General features: G+C 37.7%; 1 protein-coding gene across 1 annotated transcript in view; it reads left to right on the forward strand.

The window, feature by feature from the left end:
• The first annotated feature begins 2,453 nt into the window (after positions 1-2,453).
• RBBP8 (RB binding protein 8, endonuclease) overlaps positions 2,454-18,403 on the forward strand; it is a 33,831-nt gene continuing 17,881 nt past the window's right edge. The window contains exons 1-5 of the mRNA XM_086472503.1: positions 2,454-2,599; positions 7,484-7,526; positions 12,508-12,603; positions 14,532-14,644; positions 16,425-16,500. Coding sequence (XP_086328629.1) covers positions 2,488-2,599; positions 7,484-7,526; positions 12,508-12,603; positions 14,532-14,644; positions 16,425-16,500 — 440 coding nt within the window. The 5' untranslated portion in view covers positions 2,454-2,487. The remainder of the gene's footprint in view (positions 2,600-7,483; positions 7,527-12,507; positions 12,604-14,531; positions 14,645-16,424; positions 16,501-18,403) is intronic.

Raw genomic sequence — 18,403 nt, forward strand, 5'->3', positions numbered from 1 at the left:
AAGCCCCGCCTGAGAAAGCAGCCCTGCCACGTTCGGGAGAGGGGCTGGCGTTGTGCTTCCTTCCCCCCGCAGGCAGCTTCCAGCCCTTTCCCTGCCTGAAAGTGTCTGTACGTCCAGCTCAGGCGTTTTTGTTTTTTTTTTTTTCCCTAAGGACTGGGAAGTCCTTTCTTAGGACTAGAGGGTAAGCGAAACGTCACTGAACACCCTTTACACCTGCGCAACTGCCCAGACCTGTCAAAGGCTCTACTTGAACGCTTGTTGGGGGCCCTCTGTTTGAAGACAGGTTGAACACCTGTAGAAAGCAATGTATCATTCTGGGAACTTGAAGCAGGTGAAGCTTGTGAAAATGCGTTGCTCTTCCCGCCCCCCCCCCCCGTTTGTATTCAGGTGATGTACTGTTCATTTGCACAAACTGAGCAGTTTTGTGCGTTTTTTTCCCACAGACATCCTTGGGGGAGGGGGGAAAGAATCAAAACAAAAACACCAGGGACAGCCTTTACAAATTCTAGGGTCAGGTGCCCTTTTCTTGAAAATGATTCATCTGATATATTCAAATCTAAGACAGTGAGAGCAAGTTTGTTGATTTCACTGCCCTAGCACTTCACAGAGAAAAATAGGGTTTCTGAGGTATCTGTTGCTGAAGACAGAAAAAGAAGAGTTTAAAAGACATTCCTAATGTCACTAGGCAATCGGTTCCACAAAGAGGCATTTTAAAATGGCCTAATGTGACTGCACACAAAGTGGAGCATGTTGGCTATAAAGACGCAAGCAGATTACCATTCAAATTCTGCTGAAGAACTGTAGGCATTGCTAATTTGAAAAGGTAATTTTATTTTCTGTTAAGGATTTCTCTTAGTATAAGAACATCTGCTAACTTGAAACCAGCTACTGAAATAGGCACTGAATTTGCTATGGACCGAGCACATTAATGCAAACATGGAGCTACCTAATGATTGCTGAGTGTTCTGTCAGCTCCGTTACTGTGGTGGTTGAGTATCCGTATCCTGTAGAAAGCATACAGTTTTAAGTGTTCTGTGTTGTTGAGAATAACACTTTGTTCCATTTATTCCATTATTTTTTTTTCCATTTTGAAGACAGCCAGGCTGAAGGAAAAGTGACTTGCTTAAGACTGTGCTCAGTGATATGAGAGAGGAGGCTGGAACCAAGGCCTCCAGGCTGTACACTAGGTCACCGACCACTGGACTTACCACTTTATCGTGGTGATTCTAGGGGACCAGCGAAACCAGGAGCTGTATTCAGATATTCTAAGTTGCTTGAAGGCTCTCAAGATAGGACGTGCAGCTTCTTGACAAACTGTCGACCTTGTACCATCTGAACTATGACTACAACTTGTTCCTTAAAAATTTGAGAGCCAATTGCTCCTTTTTTTGTCTATATAGACATTGTGGTTTGCTTGCTCAGGCTGCTACTTTAGGGATAGTACAAAATACCTTCGACTTTTTTTTTCTTACTGTGATTTATATTACAGAGTAGTAGAGATAGCTATGTCCACCTGGTAATTACAGTCCCTGTTCGAAAGTGTTTGTTTAAAATTGACCACATAAAAATGGGGAAAACGTAGAATGTCCAGTTTCACACACCAGGAACTGAAGGACAGAGCGATTACGTGAGTATTTCAGTATTGAACACACAGTGCCAATAGAATTGAATCTTACCTTGGCTCAGACCCAGATCTGAGTACCATGCTTCCCCTGTAGTTTACCTAAGGGCATCATGTGCTAAGAAACCCTTCAAAACATGTAAGAATTATGGGTAAGATTGTTCTGAGTTGTGTAGGCAGTCTGGTTTTAAGACAAATCTGTCTGACTTTGATGGTTCTCAAATACTAATGTTTTGGAGAGTTATAAATTTTGAGATTACACTCCTATTTCCTTTTCATCAGGGAGTAGGAATCATTTCAGTGTGGAATCATGAAGACTTCAAGGGGATGTGAGCTTTTCTTTGCAGAAGGGTGTCATTTGAATCCATGTTTACGTAAAGGATATATATACACATATACATCTCTGCTAAAACTTTTGACAAACGCTTTTGCTGACAGCCAGACTTTGGACGCGTGGGTTATTTTTGGAAAACAGGAATTCTGTTTAGCTGTAGCTTTACATAGGAAAATAATAAAGGCTCCTAAGCATCTTAATCTGATTTTAAGTTGATAGCTGCTTATGGCAGGGAGGGAAATTCTGTTAGTTTGTAATTGCTTGTAGCAAAATACTTAGCATCTTCCACACTTTTCAGGGTGACTGTCAGTATGTAAGTACAACTCAACAAGGACAGGCAGTAAGCTTTGTATTTCATCCATGGCTGCAAGTTATACTCTGATAAATGCCAACCTAAGTGTTGTCGATCTGTTATTACAGGCATACACCTGTCTTCAGAAACAGCTTCATAACTATGTAAATTAAAACTTAAAGTGTGAGAGTGAGCCAGTTCTGCAAACAAGTCAAAGAAGTTGGGAGGAGAAGAAACAAGATGAATGCATCTGGAGGAAGCTGTGGGAGCCCTAGTTCTGCAGAACCTACAGGAGATTTCTTCAAGGAACTGTGGTCCAAACTGAAAGAGTGTCATGATAAAGAAGTACAAGGTAAAATATTAAAGTTTGGGCTCACAGAAGGCCATTACCACCGGAAAACTTTGAACCAGAGCAGCACTCCGTCTGCATGAAACTAAGTAGATTTTTAATGTCTTACGTTGTGCGGGAAGTTGGACTGGATGGTTACAAATGATCCTTACAGATTGACCGCCTAAGCCTGGCTTAACAGGATTAGATGTAACCTGTCAACAAGTATAAATGATTTGCTGTGTCAGTGAAGAGAAAGTAACACAACGTTACATGGGAGGATCTCTGTTTGCTTAGGAAATATGTACATGTTACTTTACCTTTAATGTATTATGATTCAGAGTTTCCGAATCAACTTATTCAACAGAAGTTTTTGGGTTTTCTTTTGCCTTCGGGTTTAGTTGCTTCAGATACATTAGAATGGTTTGCGTTGTTTATTTCCCTTAACTTGTGCAAAATACCACTGCGGATTAATATTACTGAAGTGAAAAGTATTTCTTCAGTTTCTAGTATTCCAAATTTTCTCAACAAAATTTATAATGGAGTTGCTTATTCTTACATTTTATTTTGTGACCTGTGATACCAGTTTTAGTATGGATTGACTGTTAGTGTCAGTTCATTCTTCAGTAGTACAGGAAATTAATAACGCTCAAGGATGAATTATTGCACCATATATTTATATTCTTCTTATAAAATTGTTTTCCAAGTAGTATTCATAAAATGTTTTGCTTTGTGTTAGTAATTTTAGATCAAAACAACCAAACAAAAAAACTTCTATCAGTTTGGCAACTGAAAGGAAAAATGTACCAGGTGGTAGTATTTTGTTACATTAAAAAAAAGTATGTGTAACTATATGAAAGACAACTTTAGATTTTTTTGTGTTTTGGGACAATAATCTTACTTATTTTTTATGATTTTTTTTCTGGGTTTTTGTTTTTGTTTTTTTTTTAAATTCTTGATGGTTCTTTTCAGAGTGGGTGTGATGTCAACTGCGGATAAATGTGGAAGTACTGACAGAGGGGGATCTGGCAATCTATGGCATGTCAGAACAACAAAAACTGAACAAACAAAAAGCTCTAATGTAGAGGATAATGTTAAGTGACCCTTTCTCTAGTTTCTTGGGATGTGCAGCACGTGATTTTAAAGTTTGGGTTTTCTTTATGCAAGTGAAGATACTCTTTAGAATGCGCGCTGGGTGTGGCCAGATAATTTTGCCACTAGGCAGTCTTTTTCATGCCTAGCCCTTTGTCAGTATGTCCCGCACTGTGCTAGGTAAAATTAGGTCTTCCATGATAACATCAAAGACATGCCTGAAGGATAGTTAATTTTTTCAAAAGGTGGGGATCCTCTTATAGAAAATGGTACTGGAAGATATTTTAGAAACATCAAACACAGGCTTGCCTGGACTTTGCTTGTTTCTGAAGTCTATAAATAAGAATTAAAATTGACTCATGAGTTTCCAATCTAAATGTCAGCAAAAAATTATTTTAAAGATGGTGGACGGTGGATTAAGGGAAAGTTAGCTGGAAAAAAATCTTTTTGCTTGTACAGTGTACAATGCATGATATACTGAACGCTGTAATGGCAGAATTCTTATTATTTATTACAAATCCATGAAAAGTAGGATTTATGACTTACAGGCTTGAAATGGTCAGGCATATTATACAAGTTATAATTTTTATCTATAGAACATAGACTAGAGAATACTTCAAACTCCTACAGTTTGAAATGGATTTTATTACGATACTGTAAAGGGTGTATTTTTCCACCACGTTAGCTAAACAAACCCAGCTCCTTATTCTTCTAAATGGGTCACTTGCAAAAAATTCCGGATTTTGTCCCTCTTCAGACAAAATAGCTATCATTTTCCCTCAGATTCATTGTGTGACAATGGGTAGGACTCCTACAACCAGTTTCCAAAGATGCTGGGTATGGTCAATGCCAGTTGATTTTTCATGGAATTCAGAAGTGCTCAGCAACGCAGAAAAATGGACATTAAAACTGTATTTACTTTTATTTCCTACCTGTAGAATGAGTGGGATACTTGCATAGTGCTCGCAAATTAGAAAGGAATTTATTAACGCTGTTTATAAAGTGACTAATTTCTGCAGGTGTTAATACTTGGGTCTAGCTCGAAATAATTATAATGGATCCTTGCTGCATGTGGGTCTTATCAGCGTGGTTCCTGAGGATTAATTCTAGTCTAAAGACTATGCTAAAGTCTAAACTCTATGCTAAAAAGAAACATGTTTCAGCACAGGAATGTGAGGAGACTTTTGTGTACAGGAAGTAGCCGAGGTTTTTTCAATTATCCCTTACCTCTGAAAAGCAGAAGATATCAATAGGGAAAAAACTGTAGTCACAGATGCAGAGAAAATTATGAGGAAAGCAATCTCATTGATAGATTGCAGTAGGAAAGGAAATGGCTGGAAGCTTCTCAAAAGTAAATAATTACAGAAAACAGGGCCGGAAGGGATCTTAGCAGGTCATCTATTCCATCTCTGTACCCTTAAGGTAGGATTATGTCTGTGTCGTTGCTGACAGAAGCTTGTTGAACCTGTTCCGAGAAAACTTGAGCGATAAAGATTCTGCAGTCTTCCCAGGCACTGCCAATTTTAAGAAAGTCCATTTAATGCATCTGAAAATTCATCAGAACAGAAATTTTCATAGCCATTGAATGGAATATTAGAGGTACATAGTCTAATCAAGTTGCAGGTTCTGTAAAATAGTGTCGTGCATTTAATTAATCTGCCTAATGAGAGTTTAAAGAAAGTCCCCATCACTTTAATGGGGCCAGCATGTCATTTACTAAAGCGTTTACGAGCATTATGTAACGTAGATTTATACACTCTGCAGCTTGTCTATTCTGTAGAAATACTGTATGAAAGATAAAATTGGATTGGGAATGCACATGCTGTAGGTCTACATAAGTTTTTATGCTCACTAGAGTGTTAAATAAGGAAATCTGAAGAAGCAAAGCTCTTAAACGAGCGTGCTTAAAACCTCCCAGCCTCCCTGGAAAAGCAAATGGCAGAGATGTAGTAATTCAATGCTCTTGGATAAATGTAACAAACTGGTTTCCTGCCTTCTCATTGCAGTCATTTAAATGAAGAAAAAATGCAACCTTTAAGTAACTAGTTTGGTTCCTCCTGAATTCAGGTGAGAGGGGAGATAGTGTTACCTGTAGCACAGTACTGGGCCTTTTGAGCGCTGCCTCTTCAACTTGTGGCTCAGGTTGCCAATGTTACAATCCTAAATACTTGCTGAACAGACTACCTGTTCATACAGGAGATGCATTGTTGTGCAGCTTCATTCCTTCCGATGGGCGTGGAGCAGCATTAAAGCACACTTTATAGGGGTTCTAATTGCAGATGCCTAATTGACTTGATGAATAGCAACTACTTAAAAAAAATAAACCCTCTTTCTATGCTGATCTGCATGATAGAACATAACATCTCACAGGTGTTGAACACTTAGAGATAAAAGAAATCTTGCTATATTTCCTAAGAACTTATTTTCTTTTTTTTTTAAAGTAGTCTCTGCATTTTTATCTCATTGTCTCAGTGGCATCTTGTAGCACTCTGTGGCACAGGTTCACCGAGGCTCCAGCTGGCCTGACTGTTATGTTGTAAGTGGCCTGAAGAGTGAACCTTCTCAAGCAAGTAGTTTTCTGCTTTGAGCTGTTCGCAGTTGAGTGTGGTAAGGGAGAGAAAAAAGAAGTCCATTAGCTGCCTTAACCTGCGCTTTCTGTAGCGAGATGTAGTATCGGGTATGTGTTTTGGTTTAAACTAAAAATTGCCAGAAGTTTTGTTAAAAGTGTTCTGGTTTCTTAAGTTTACCCTAAATGACTAATGCTTTTGAAAGAAAGCTCACAAGACACCTTAGGTTCAATCTGAAGTTGCTCACAACTTTTCATAGTTTGAAGAAAATATGGCGTTAGGAATAAATTACGTTACCTTCTGATGTCATACGAAAATTTCTGTTGGACTTGTGTTTAAGAAAACGTTGTATCATTGGAGTCTGATTGTTTCTGACCATTTATTTCGACTAGGAATGGCCAGCTTGTGTGTGAGTAGCATCGCATAAATTTCCGTAGCGCTGCATCCCACTTGTTAAGCTGTGCTGTACTAAAAGCACTTTTATCTTCCTGCCCCTCTGCACATACACAAAACCTCGCAAGCAAATGGGCTGGACTGCTCTCTAGCCCCTGGGCTGTCAGCCCTCTGCTCCTCCCGAGAGCATCGGTTGTATTTGCAAACCTTTTTACTTCTGCCCAGCACAGAGGTTTAGGAGTGTGTGGGCCTTAGTGGGAGAAGGGCCCCGGGGTGAAATATCGTTCCTCGGTTCACCTGAAGATGTTCCAAAGAAGCGTTGGCTGAGAGCGCCTGGTAGCACACCTCCAGTAGAGTATGTGTCCGTTTGGGCTTTGAGGCCTCGAGTCATGCGTTAGCAATGGTTGCTTTACGCGCACAGGTTGTGATACATCCTTCACTTCGGTGGCTGGGTGCTGCGTTTCAAGCGCAGTGTTATGCGTGCACAGAACGCATTTCGTGCTACCTCTGTAGGCACAGTCGAAGCAAATATATTGGCAGTACTTGGTATTCATGTGTGGGGTTTATTACAGAGGTGTTTTTGTACCTGTTTAAGTTGGAATCTGCATGTTTGTTTAAGAAGTCGCTATTTCCTAGAGATCATAATAGCTATATTTGTTTCCAAGATCCTGTAGAACATACTCAAGAAGTCCAGAATGAACCATTTTCTCTCCAAATTAGTGACATTTTTTTTCTCTTTTGCGATGTCATTGACAAAAGGAGAGTTAGTTTGTTTCGGTTTTGTGGTGTTTTTTTTGGTTTTTAGTCAGAATTCATATATATAAATAACATGTATTTTCTTCTTTCCACTTCTCAGGCTTACAGCTGAAAATATCTAAGTTGAAAAAGGAAAGATGCTTGTAAGTACTCATCCTAATGATCTAATTTATTAAAGGAGAGTCTGAGTACCATTAATGAGACGTAATTCTTGTAAGATCAATTGAGGTTTTACGCATTCTTCCTTCAGATGTGTACAGAAGTCTGCTCTCTTTAATAATTCAGTTGAAGTCATCTGAAGATATGTGTAACTCTTTATAGGGTGTGTAACCCGAACACTAGGTGTACCTTCCTTGGATAAATGGCTTGTAAGATTTTCTTATCTACAGTATTTCTAGGATGCCTATCAAGATCTTGACATTTCTAATACTAAAGATAATTAGGGAGACATTTTAAAATTTAGGTCGAATCTGTAAAAGCGAAGTAAGTGACAAGACAACAAGCCAACATTTTCTAGAAATCTTTTTTTCCCTACATATTTGCCTTTAGTATCAGGTGTTGTGCCTTAACTCAGCTTTCAGTCATTCAGTCAGAATTCTGGTAATAACCTTGCTAATTTTCACTCGATTCTTATAGTTTTAAGATATATGTTACTTCTTTTGCAGTCATTTGCTACTAATTTTTCGTTCTGTTCATTAGAAGCAATTTTGGGAAAAAAGTCTGGATTACGGGATTTACATGTACAGTAGAATGACAGTGTGCATTTGCAGCATTAAGTCAGCTTTTCTTTTCCTTCTGCTGACTAAAGCCACATTTAATTAAATGATAAGATATATGCTAATGTGATTCTTTGAATTTTTACTTCAGGTCTAATTACATTAGTGTTATATTACTATTACATGCAACCTGTATTGAGTTGTGCTTTATAAAGTGCTGTGTAGGAAGAATAAAAATAAAGTACTTGATCTTTTTCCACTTTGGAAAACAGTATTACTGTATTAGATATGTTAAAGAAATTAAGCTCTTCTTAAAATCGACAAAAATGCTTCATATTTGCATTCCCAGCATTGCCATCTGAAGTCAAAGATATCCAATCTTAATTTTAAGGTGAAGCCACAGTGCTCTCAAGCATAGTTTGTGCTTTTTCAGAGTTAACATTTCTGTCATCGTCTAGTCAGTTTTCTTCCTCATTAATTCCTATGAAGACTTTGGGTTGTCTCTTTCTTTTTCAGTTACGTTTTTCAAATTGTATAAGCAGCAAATAACCCTCTCCTGGTCTAGAAAAATCAGGTCTTCATGTGCTTTTTTTGTACAATAGTACCTCAAGCAACTCTCAAGCATTTTTGGCAGTTACTGTCAAAACTCCCTGATGTGCTTATATTTCTGGTTGGGAAGGAAACAAAGATGTTCTTTCCATAGGAATAAATTCCCTCTAGTGGAATCCATCTTTACTTTTCCTGTAACATCAAGTATGGAAATGCATCTTAGAATCACGGAATGGTTTGGACTGGAAGGGACCTTAAAGATCACCTGGTTCCACCCCCACTGCCATGAGCAGGGACACCTCCCACCAGACCAGGATGCTCCCAGCCCCATCCAGCCTGGCCTTGAGCACTGCCAGGGAGGGGGCAGCCACAGCTGCTCTGGGCAACCTGTGCCAGTGCCTCACCGCCCTCACAGGGAAGAATTTCTGCCTCATATCTAATCGAAATCTCCCCTCTTTCAGTTTGAAACCGTTATCCCCCGTCCTGTCACTAGACTCGCTGGTAATGGGTTCCTCCCCACCTTTCCTGTAGGTCCCCTGTAAGTACTGGAAGGCAGCTGTCTTACAGTGATACTGACTTTTCTAGTATAATTTGATTGTACTACAGTATATACTTAACATGCTGTCTACTTTTATTGTAACTGTTCTTCTGTAATGATAACTGGCTTTCGCTTCCAGGAAGACCATTCTTGTTTCTTTTCACTAGGCTTTTGGGAGAAATTGCCTTCAGTTGTGTAGTGCCTGTGTTGCTCTCTTCACTAGATATCTTTTTGGATTTTGTTTATCTTTTGTAGTGCTCAAACCTCCTCTGAGCTTTTGTTTTGCTCATTTCAGTTAAATACGGCCCATCCTGCTGGCGTTTGGTAATCCACAGTAGCGCTTTGAGCCTGCGCGGTATTGTGTTTTCTCATATTTCAGCTGCATTCGTACAGATCTCATCTGTGAAGGCTACAGATAGTTGCCTATGGCTTTGACTTTTGTCTGCATGGTGTCACTCTGATGCTTGCAGAGCAGGCGAAAGTGTTTCCACTTTCTGAGGACTAAGGCTGCAGAGAAGCTGCTAGAAGATAGCAGTGGCAGCTGAAGAAACAGTTCAGGACAGAATCACAAAAGGAAAGATTAATTAATCACTTCTACAACAGCATCCACCTTGTTCTGGTACTGTCAGGATTCCCTGCGTTTACCAAGCAATTCACCAACCTACAGGAGGGTTTGCAATCCCCAGAGTACCTGTGTGGTTAACTCCCTGTTCCCCCACATAGGCACTTGCTCCTCAGGATCGTGGTTGTTTCAGCTTTCATACGGCTTCTTGTTCAGTCTCCAACTCTAGTAGAACACAGCGTATGCTATTTGCAGCTGCTGCTTAATTGTGCAAAAGAGTTCACAAATTATTAAAAACAGCAAAGTATGAACAGAGTCCAGCTGCTTGTTTGGTCTGTCGGTGAATTTTTAGTCAATGGGAAATACGAATTCATGTGAACTTTATCAAGATTTTGAGTTCAGGTCTCATGGAATTTGTCAGCTCTTTCGTTAAAATCCAAACAGTGTATGAGTTGCTCACTTTTTAAAGATATGCTTTCTGAACATTAAGATTGATATTGCAGTATCACAAGTAATATATTTATGTTAGTAGATGAAATTATATTCGATTATTAAGTGGCTTTCAGTTAGCAAATATTTGGTGCTATGTTTTATACTTAGAGGCTACACTTCCTTTCCTAAAAAAACCCCAACAATTTAACATCTTGTTATTTCTTATGTATAATTCATAATGAATTAGTTACTTAATTTTTAATCTGAAAGGATGAAATTCTCTCTTGCTGTTATTGTTAACTTAACCTGGCGTGTCATGAGTTGCTTTCACATTCTGAAATCTTAAATTGATCAGTTCATTTTCTAGATGATAAATATTATCTGTGATGTGACAGAACACATACCAGATGGTTTAATTATTGTTTGCTGGAATCTTTCTACAATTACCACAGTGCTCTTACATAGGAGGTCTTGTTCTCCATGGTGCATCTGAATACCTGAGGTTTAGTGTTTCAGACTTGGTAATCGGCTGACAATGAGCGCCTTATTTTGTATCCCGCTTAAGCGTTGGAGCTAATGACTTGTAAATGCTGGGTCAGAGACTGTTCATTATGCACAGTGCCTTCATAGCCAAAAACGTCTGTCATGTTTATCAGGTGCGCTGGAATTCTAAAACAAAACAAAAAACCCTAGTTCCTTCTGTCATTTTACTGTCTTAATGTGACATTGTACAGGATTTAGGTGGAAGGCATGGAGTCTTCGTGTATGTTAGTATATATATATATTTTTTTTTTTACAAATAACTTAATGCCATAGAATGACTTAAAGGTAGCTTGAGAAAAGATTTTAAAATTTGATTTATTATTTTTAATTCCATAAACATCAGAAAAATACAGACTGCTTTTGTCAGACTTCAAATTTTGCCATGGCCTGACTGTACTTAGTTAACAAACCGAGGTAACTTTGTCCTCTCCAAGTGAAAGAAAACGTCTTAAATGGTCCCTCATGCTGTTTGCATGTTACTGGTTTTTATGTTGTACATGTAGCTGAAAAGGACAATATTGGTCTGGATGGCAGTATAGAAAAATAAAACGTCTGTACTTGAATTTCAGAATTAATAAAATAGAGCTGTGATTGTACACTGCAGAAGTTCTGGCTGTCCCATCCACTTTATGACCCACGATTGTTAATTTCTTGTACTTAATACCAGCAACATGAAAATATGTTTGACTAATGTATCTTAAAGGGATAGTGCCAATTTAAAAGTATGTTTGTGTAAAAGAATTGTGTGGACAAGTCAGTAAATACGTTTTCATTTCCTGTCGTGTGTGTGTGTGTGCTTAGCAGCTTTTTGGAAGCCAATTTCGTGGCTCCCTCAAATAATCCATCTCAGACGCACTGAAAACAAACACCTGCTTTCATGGAATATATAAAGAATTCCATGGTAGAAAGAAGAGCTGGGAAGGAATTCTCAAACGTTAGTCCTTGTCATGTTACATGGATTCAGCTGTTTAGTTAGCTTTTACTGGAAGTTAATTTCCTTATAGAAGAAAATCGTGTGCTTGTTACTCATACCTTGTTTGTACCTTGAAGAGGTGTTGTGAGCTGATAATAAAAGTGAAAGGGAGCTAAAACTGTGAAGTTAATGTTCCCACTGCTCCTTAGCTCTGTTCTTTGTTAATGAAATAGTCCTGGCTTTTAGCAAAAGTATTTTCCCCAAGATCTTCTATTTCTGAGGGTTTTGGGAAGAGAGTTCTGTTCTCTGTATTCATATTATGGGAATCTGTGTGCTACAGACTCTTGAGAATTGCTTCTTGAGGAACTAAACCTCTAATGGATCTACAGACTTGCCAGCGCTTTACAGACCTAATGTGGTTTGCCACACTGCAAAGTGCACTCACTGCTGAGACGAGACCAAAATGACCCGATTGTGAAAGCCCCCAATTAGCTTCCCAACAGCTCTGCCACACGGTAGAATAAGAGGAGTGCTTGAGCTTACACTCCCTGAAATCGTTGCTTGAATACTATAAGCTTTTATGCCTTGACTGTCATCAACTCTAATTTTTGTCCTGAGCAAAAATCAGATTTATCAACAGAAGATCAGCTGTAATATGAATTAAAACTAGCTGTTCCACTCCTAACTCAGACATTTCTAAATTACCATTCATCAAAAACACTTGCTTCATTTATCTTCAACTTAATATTTGTGCTGATGATAATCACATTTCCCAAGAATATGAAAGAAACATGCCAGAGAGAATTCTCTGTTGAAAAACTAATAGCTGTAACTTAAAGCTAGAACTAATTTTTTCTCTGTTTGATTTTAGGGATGCAGAGAGGCTTGAAGAGTTTTATACCAAGAACCAACAGCTCAGAGAACAGCAAAAAGCACTTCATGACACTATCAAGGTTTTAGAAGACAGGTGAAATAGTGTCTTGCAGCTTTTGGGTTTGTTGCGTTCTGCTCTTACAGAGTAGCTCTGGATACTTTGCAAGTTGGGTTGGGTTTTTTTGTTTGGTTGGGTTTTTTTTTTTTCAGTAAACCAATCCTTTTCTAATACAATCCAAATAGCGTATTTTAAAGAAAAGTGTAGAATTTAGGTTCTTATGACCGAATTAAATTTTGTTATTGTCAAAGTGCTTAGCTTGCTTAGTTCAGTTAAGATAAATAGAAGTTAAATAAATCAGCTTGGGAGGCATACAGCCTTTTTAAAGCACATTCTTTTCCGTCCATTTTTGTAAATTTGATACCAATCGAGATGTAATACTAGTAAAAAACCCAAGGGCAAACTGTATCATATACTTTGAAACTCATCAAACAACTCACTAGGAAATCTTTCAGATTTGAGGAGATCTTTTTTTGTGTATTTCACCTAAATTTAGGCACAGGTTCCGTCTTTTGCCTTCTTTTTGGCTTACACATTCTGATCACCTTTTGACCCATTCCACCTTTTCCTTATTTGTTCCTGTTTAGTCTGGTATAGCAAAACAGAACCAATAGACAAGAAATTACAGTACATTTTTGGTCTTGAAAAGTTATACCTGTTTTGGAAAACGTACGTTAAATTTGCTGCTAATGAGCTCTTGGAAGTTTTGGCGGAATGGGAGATCATTACATAATAAATGATTTTCCCACATTCCTATGTTACCTCAAATTTTAGAGCTATGATACTCAAATTTTGCTTTCAACTCCTTTTCTTGGTGAAAGGCATTAGGGATAAACTTGTAACTGTGCAGATAATAAACTTTCACACCGCATAGGTAGAGAGACATTTGCAGAGTGGATGGACTTTTCTAATCCCTTAGCAAATGACATACTCGCCTTGCAGAAAACAAGAAGAGTATTTAAAGTGGTTTAAAGGAGATGATAATACTGTGTTTATTGCAGTTAGTCAGATAATCTGGTATGAAGAGGCATTTCAATATTTTACTCTTTCCATAATTCCACAATACTGAAACACCCATAGATCAAGATGGCTTTTACTTCCAGTACTGAACTGTGGAATTGGAAACTTAGGTGGCTGGTTTGTTTGTTTTATTACTTCATGTGCTAACAGCAGCAAGGCAGAACTCTGCTTTAGCAGGCAAAAGAGAGTGGTTCTCACTTTGGTAACACTGTTAGCTTTTTGGTGTGTACCAGAAATAAATACACCTCAGGTATCACCTGTAAAGTGAACACACACATCACTGCATGAATGGATGTGTCAGGTAAGATAGAGTGATCATAGCAAGTCCTTTTCTGATAGCAGATGTGATTTAAACAGCTGATTTAAACCGTTAGAGATAGTGCAGGCAATGCCTCATGTGGACTTTTGAATCCACTCTAATTGGTGTCTAGATAAAGATGAAGGATTTCACGTTTGCTTGGTACTTGTTACAGAGCAAACTTTACTATTTGTCCTTTTTACTTTGCTTCTCCTTGGCTGAAGCAGTAATTCCATTTACTGAAATGATTTGCTTATTTGTATTTGCTTGAATGACCTTTCTTATAATGAATGGTATTTTATATCTGACAGTATTCTTAGTAGCACACCTCGCAAAGCCTTTCAGTGGCAAGGTGTAGCATGCTTCACTTCTATTAAATGAAGTAATGTATGTTGCTTTAGAAGTATCCAATACCTGCAGGCATTTATGCAAACATTACTACATGTAGTATTAGATTGTTCAGAAATCTCAAAGTATTGCTATGTCAACATATAAAACTGCAATGCTTAGTGGTGTTCTGCATAGTTGTCAGAAATTTTCTGGGGTTTTGTTGTTCAAAAGGCCAGTTAAGTGTGGATATCTGCTTCATGTATGGCAATATTTTCTTAACAGAGGAATTTTTTTTTTTCTCTTCATTTTATTGCAGATTAAGAGCAGGATTATGTGATCGTTGTGCCGTAACCGAAGAACACATGAGAAAGAAGCAGCAAGAGTTTGAAAATATCCGGCAGCAGAATCTTAAACTTATCACTGAGCTTAGTGAGTTTTATCCACAAGTCTGAAGACAAAACGTACTATTTTGTAAACTAATTCTTCACGAATTCGTGTAACTTGCTGTACTTTATATATGGTGTATTTAGTAAGCTCAAGAAGTTCAGTGGGGGAATACTTAACTCTATAGTCTGAAAATATGTAGCATAGCAATTACTTAGTCATTTGACCCACCTTCTTAGATTGAAGTGCTGATACTGAAAGTGAACTGATGTGGAAAATCTTACAGTGTCAAGTAGCTACTTTAGATAAAATGTGGCTGCTTCTGTTTATTCCTACAGCTAAGGCATAGAATGACTGATTGCCAGCTTTCCTAAGGAAACCCAAACTTCAAAAGCAGCTGGTGATCAGAGAGTAGCGAGTTCAAACAGAAGTTCCCTAGGTCCAGCTTGTGTCCTGTAGTTGGTCTTAGAGTGTAACTGCAGTAAACCCATAACCTTCACATAACCCACAAAAGAGAAGAGCCACAAAAGAATCACCTTACACCAGGCAGCTTGTAGCCAGCTCATTTTGAAATCAGGAAGTAGTACATATGGGACAGGAAAGTAGAAACTGTTCGAGGTGATGTGAAGGCAGGACACACCAAATCTCTTCATAAAGAGAGTCTGGAAAGATTGGTTGTATAAAGGGCTAAATAATACAGGACAGGATTTTAAAATGTTAACAGTATCTTTACCATTAATTAATAATTTTGTATCATTTAGTGGTCTTGCTGGATCAAGAACAAGCAAACATTCAGTGAAATTTAAAATACGGCAAATGCTAGACACAAAAAGTAGCCTTTCCATGCTTAATTACGTTACAGAAAGATTAGATTCTGTGCTTATATAAAATACATCAATTTTTCAAGGACTTTTAATGTTGCCTGTTTATATAGAAATATTCTGAATCCTTGAGATTAATGGTTAACAACAATCAGAGTACAACCATTCTTTATATAAAGCTCTGAGCCTTAAAAATCAAGCTGAGGCTTACTAGGTACAAATCTTCTTGAACACTGTCTGACGGAACAGCAGTCTTCTGGAGGTTTGGGCTGAGATCTGCATGAGGGTTTAGGTGTTTCCTGCAACCAGCCAAAAAGGTCAGTCAAGAATAATCCAGGGGTAAAACATACAACAAAATGGAAGAACAATAAAATAAAAATTAAAGTGAACAGGAAAGTTGAGAGCTATCACTACATTAGTTTGAGACAGCATGGAGAAAAGAGGAAGATGATGCAATAAGCTTGTGTGAAGTACAGGCAGAACGAGTTGGCAATTAAGAAAAGTAAAATAAAAAAATTCTGTCAAGTCTCTTAAATTCCAAAATATTTAACCGATTTTTAAGAAATTGTTTTTTTTTTCCGTTCTTTCCAACTAGCTGGTCGCTTCAGTGGTTAAAACTAAATTCTAATTACTTTATGCTTCATAGGTTCTCTTCAACCTAAGGAAACAATTTTGTCCGTGGAGCTGAGTGAGCGTTTCATGCATCTTTACAACAGTCTCACTTGTATGTGCATGGACAAAAGTAATTAATGATTGTGTAGAGCTAGTATTATGATCCAGTAATTGTGATACCTTTACATTTTTTAACATGTTATTTTACAACCTTTTTAATGACTGTCTTAAACTCATTTTGGTAAGCTGTAGAGAGGGTGTATGGTATGACGTTTTAGAATTGGTTCTGTCTCCTTAAACAACCTGACAACGTTAGATGTGATATATGGTACTGTGTGTTGCATTGACTATTTTTTTTCTCTCTCCTTTTTTTTTTCCCCTATACATTGCAGTGAATGAAAAAAACAACTTACAGGATGAAAATAAAAAGATAACTGAACAGTTCCAGCAATTACAGAAGGAGTTAGAGTAAGTTTAGAGGTTTTTCGGATATTTCCACACACCCCCCTGCCCCATTCCTCAGCATTAATATCTGGGAATATAAGTATCAGCTTTTAAGTCTTTAAAATTTGGGTTTCCTCTTTTTTTAGTAGCTTGTGAAAAAGATAGTCTGCTGCCACTGTAACAACATAAAACTAGCATCTTTGTACTGTGCAGATTGTTTGCTTTCTTTTAACTGTGTTCAGCTTTTTTTTTTTTTACTGAAATAAATTTGTCATAGAAATTCTGTTTGACATCATGATTGTTCAAAGCCTTATGTCTCACTCTTTTATTCCTCTGATTCCACCAGTTCTTTCCTCCTAGATTAAGAGTTTAGAAAAGTAATTTCTTAACTAGACAAAAAGTCCCAGGATCTTGCAATAAATTTTTAAAATAAACTTGTGAATATTTTACGTTTTTAAAAAGAAAGAAAAATAGGAAATTTCAAAAGAAAAACATAAAAATAATGAGCTACAAATTGCCTGTCAAATTGTAATCTCATATGATAGCAAGAATGTGCCATATAATGCTGGTGCAAGTGCGGTGCGCTGTGCCAGGCAGAGGTAGTATTCCTTTCTTGCATGGCTGTGGTCTGTCATCTGGAACTTACCTCAGGTTTGCCTGTCTGTGAGCAATGGGACAGGACGAATGGACTCCATACGTAAGGCTTTTTCTGCATGGCTTTTTTTTTTCCTGTCTTTATCAGAAAGAAACTTTTGTAGAGGAGTAAAACAACTTAGAGCTCAATTCAAAATGGCTGTGGTCCTGCTCCTTGGTATTTCTGGTTTGTCCCCTGTCCTTTGCACCTTAACCATCCTTTCTTTTTCTGTATGCATTTCAGCTCCTCAGAGATGTATTTCATGACCCTAGGAGTACTCCTTTTTAAAACCAAGTAGTAACAAATTCCTATATGCTTCCCAATATATAATTGCTTCTCGATAGTGGTTCTTCTATGCAGGCTGACAGCAGTTAGGAGGTGACAGTAAAAAAAATTTACACCAGAGAGATCAATCCAGATATACTAGTTTGATCTCCAGTCTTGCGATTTAGCTTCCAGTGAAAATCTCCAGCCACTGTAGGAAACTGAGGAATGACCAATGTAACACTAAGTTATTTGCTCTGCGTGTTAGGTGGTCACTTAAACAAATGCAGAGTTGAGTGGATAAACAGTAATTAACAAGGATGGTCCTGATGGCTGTAATATAGCCATGGCATTTGGTTGTTTCGGTTGAGCTGTGGTCACGTTACTTTATTTGGAATGAACAACGTTGATCAATATAACATCATTGTGTAAGTGTAAGGGAAGAGATTGTTTCTGATGCATGACATGAGATTAATTTTTGCAATCTTCTGTATTTTGTTGCCAAGGTTTAGTATTTTAGGAAAAAAAAAAACCCTAAGAGTCCTCTATAAAAGATAAATTAATAAAATTTTAGAGGAATTGTATTTGATCCTTTATCAGATTAGAATTCTGTTATCCATGGTTGGAAACAGCAAGGAAATTTCTGAAAAAACCTTTTTTGGGGTCTCTGATAAATGTTTCCATGACCCAGAAATTATTTATTGTGTATTTATGATGTATAGTATGTATGGCAGCTTCTTCAGTTGATAGTTTTTTGTAGCGGTGTGTAAGAACTAACTCTTGGTTTGCATGGAAGTAAGGTACAGAAAAATTTATTCACAGTAGGCTAATTTGTCATACAAGGCCATGTGTGCCGGTAAATTTCAAGAGAACTCTTTTAACAGCTAACTTAAATTTGCGAGGTAACTGGATGAATATATTGTTTTGCTGTTTGTTTTGATTTGTTTCTCGAGATACTGTTAGTAGATGATACAATTTCCAGTTATGGTCCTTTCTTTGTAAACGTGCTACAAAAGAGGAATTACAAAA

This window comes from Leptosomus discolor, chromosome 13 (genome assembly GCF_034619465.1).
Source record: "Leptosomus discolor isolate bLepDis1 chromosome 13, bLepDis1.hap2, whole genome shotgun sequence".
In the NCBI taxonomy this organism is placed as follows: Eukaryota; Metazoa; Chordata; class Aves; order Leptosomiformes; family Leptosomidae; genus Leptosomus; species Leptosomus discolor.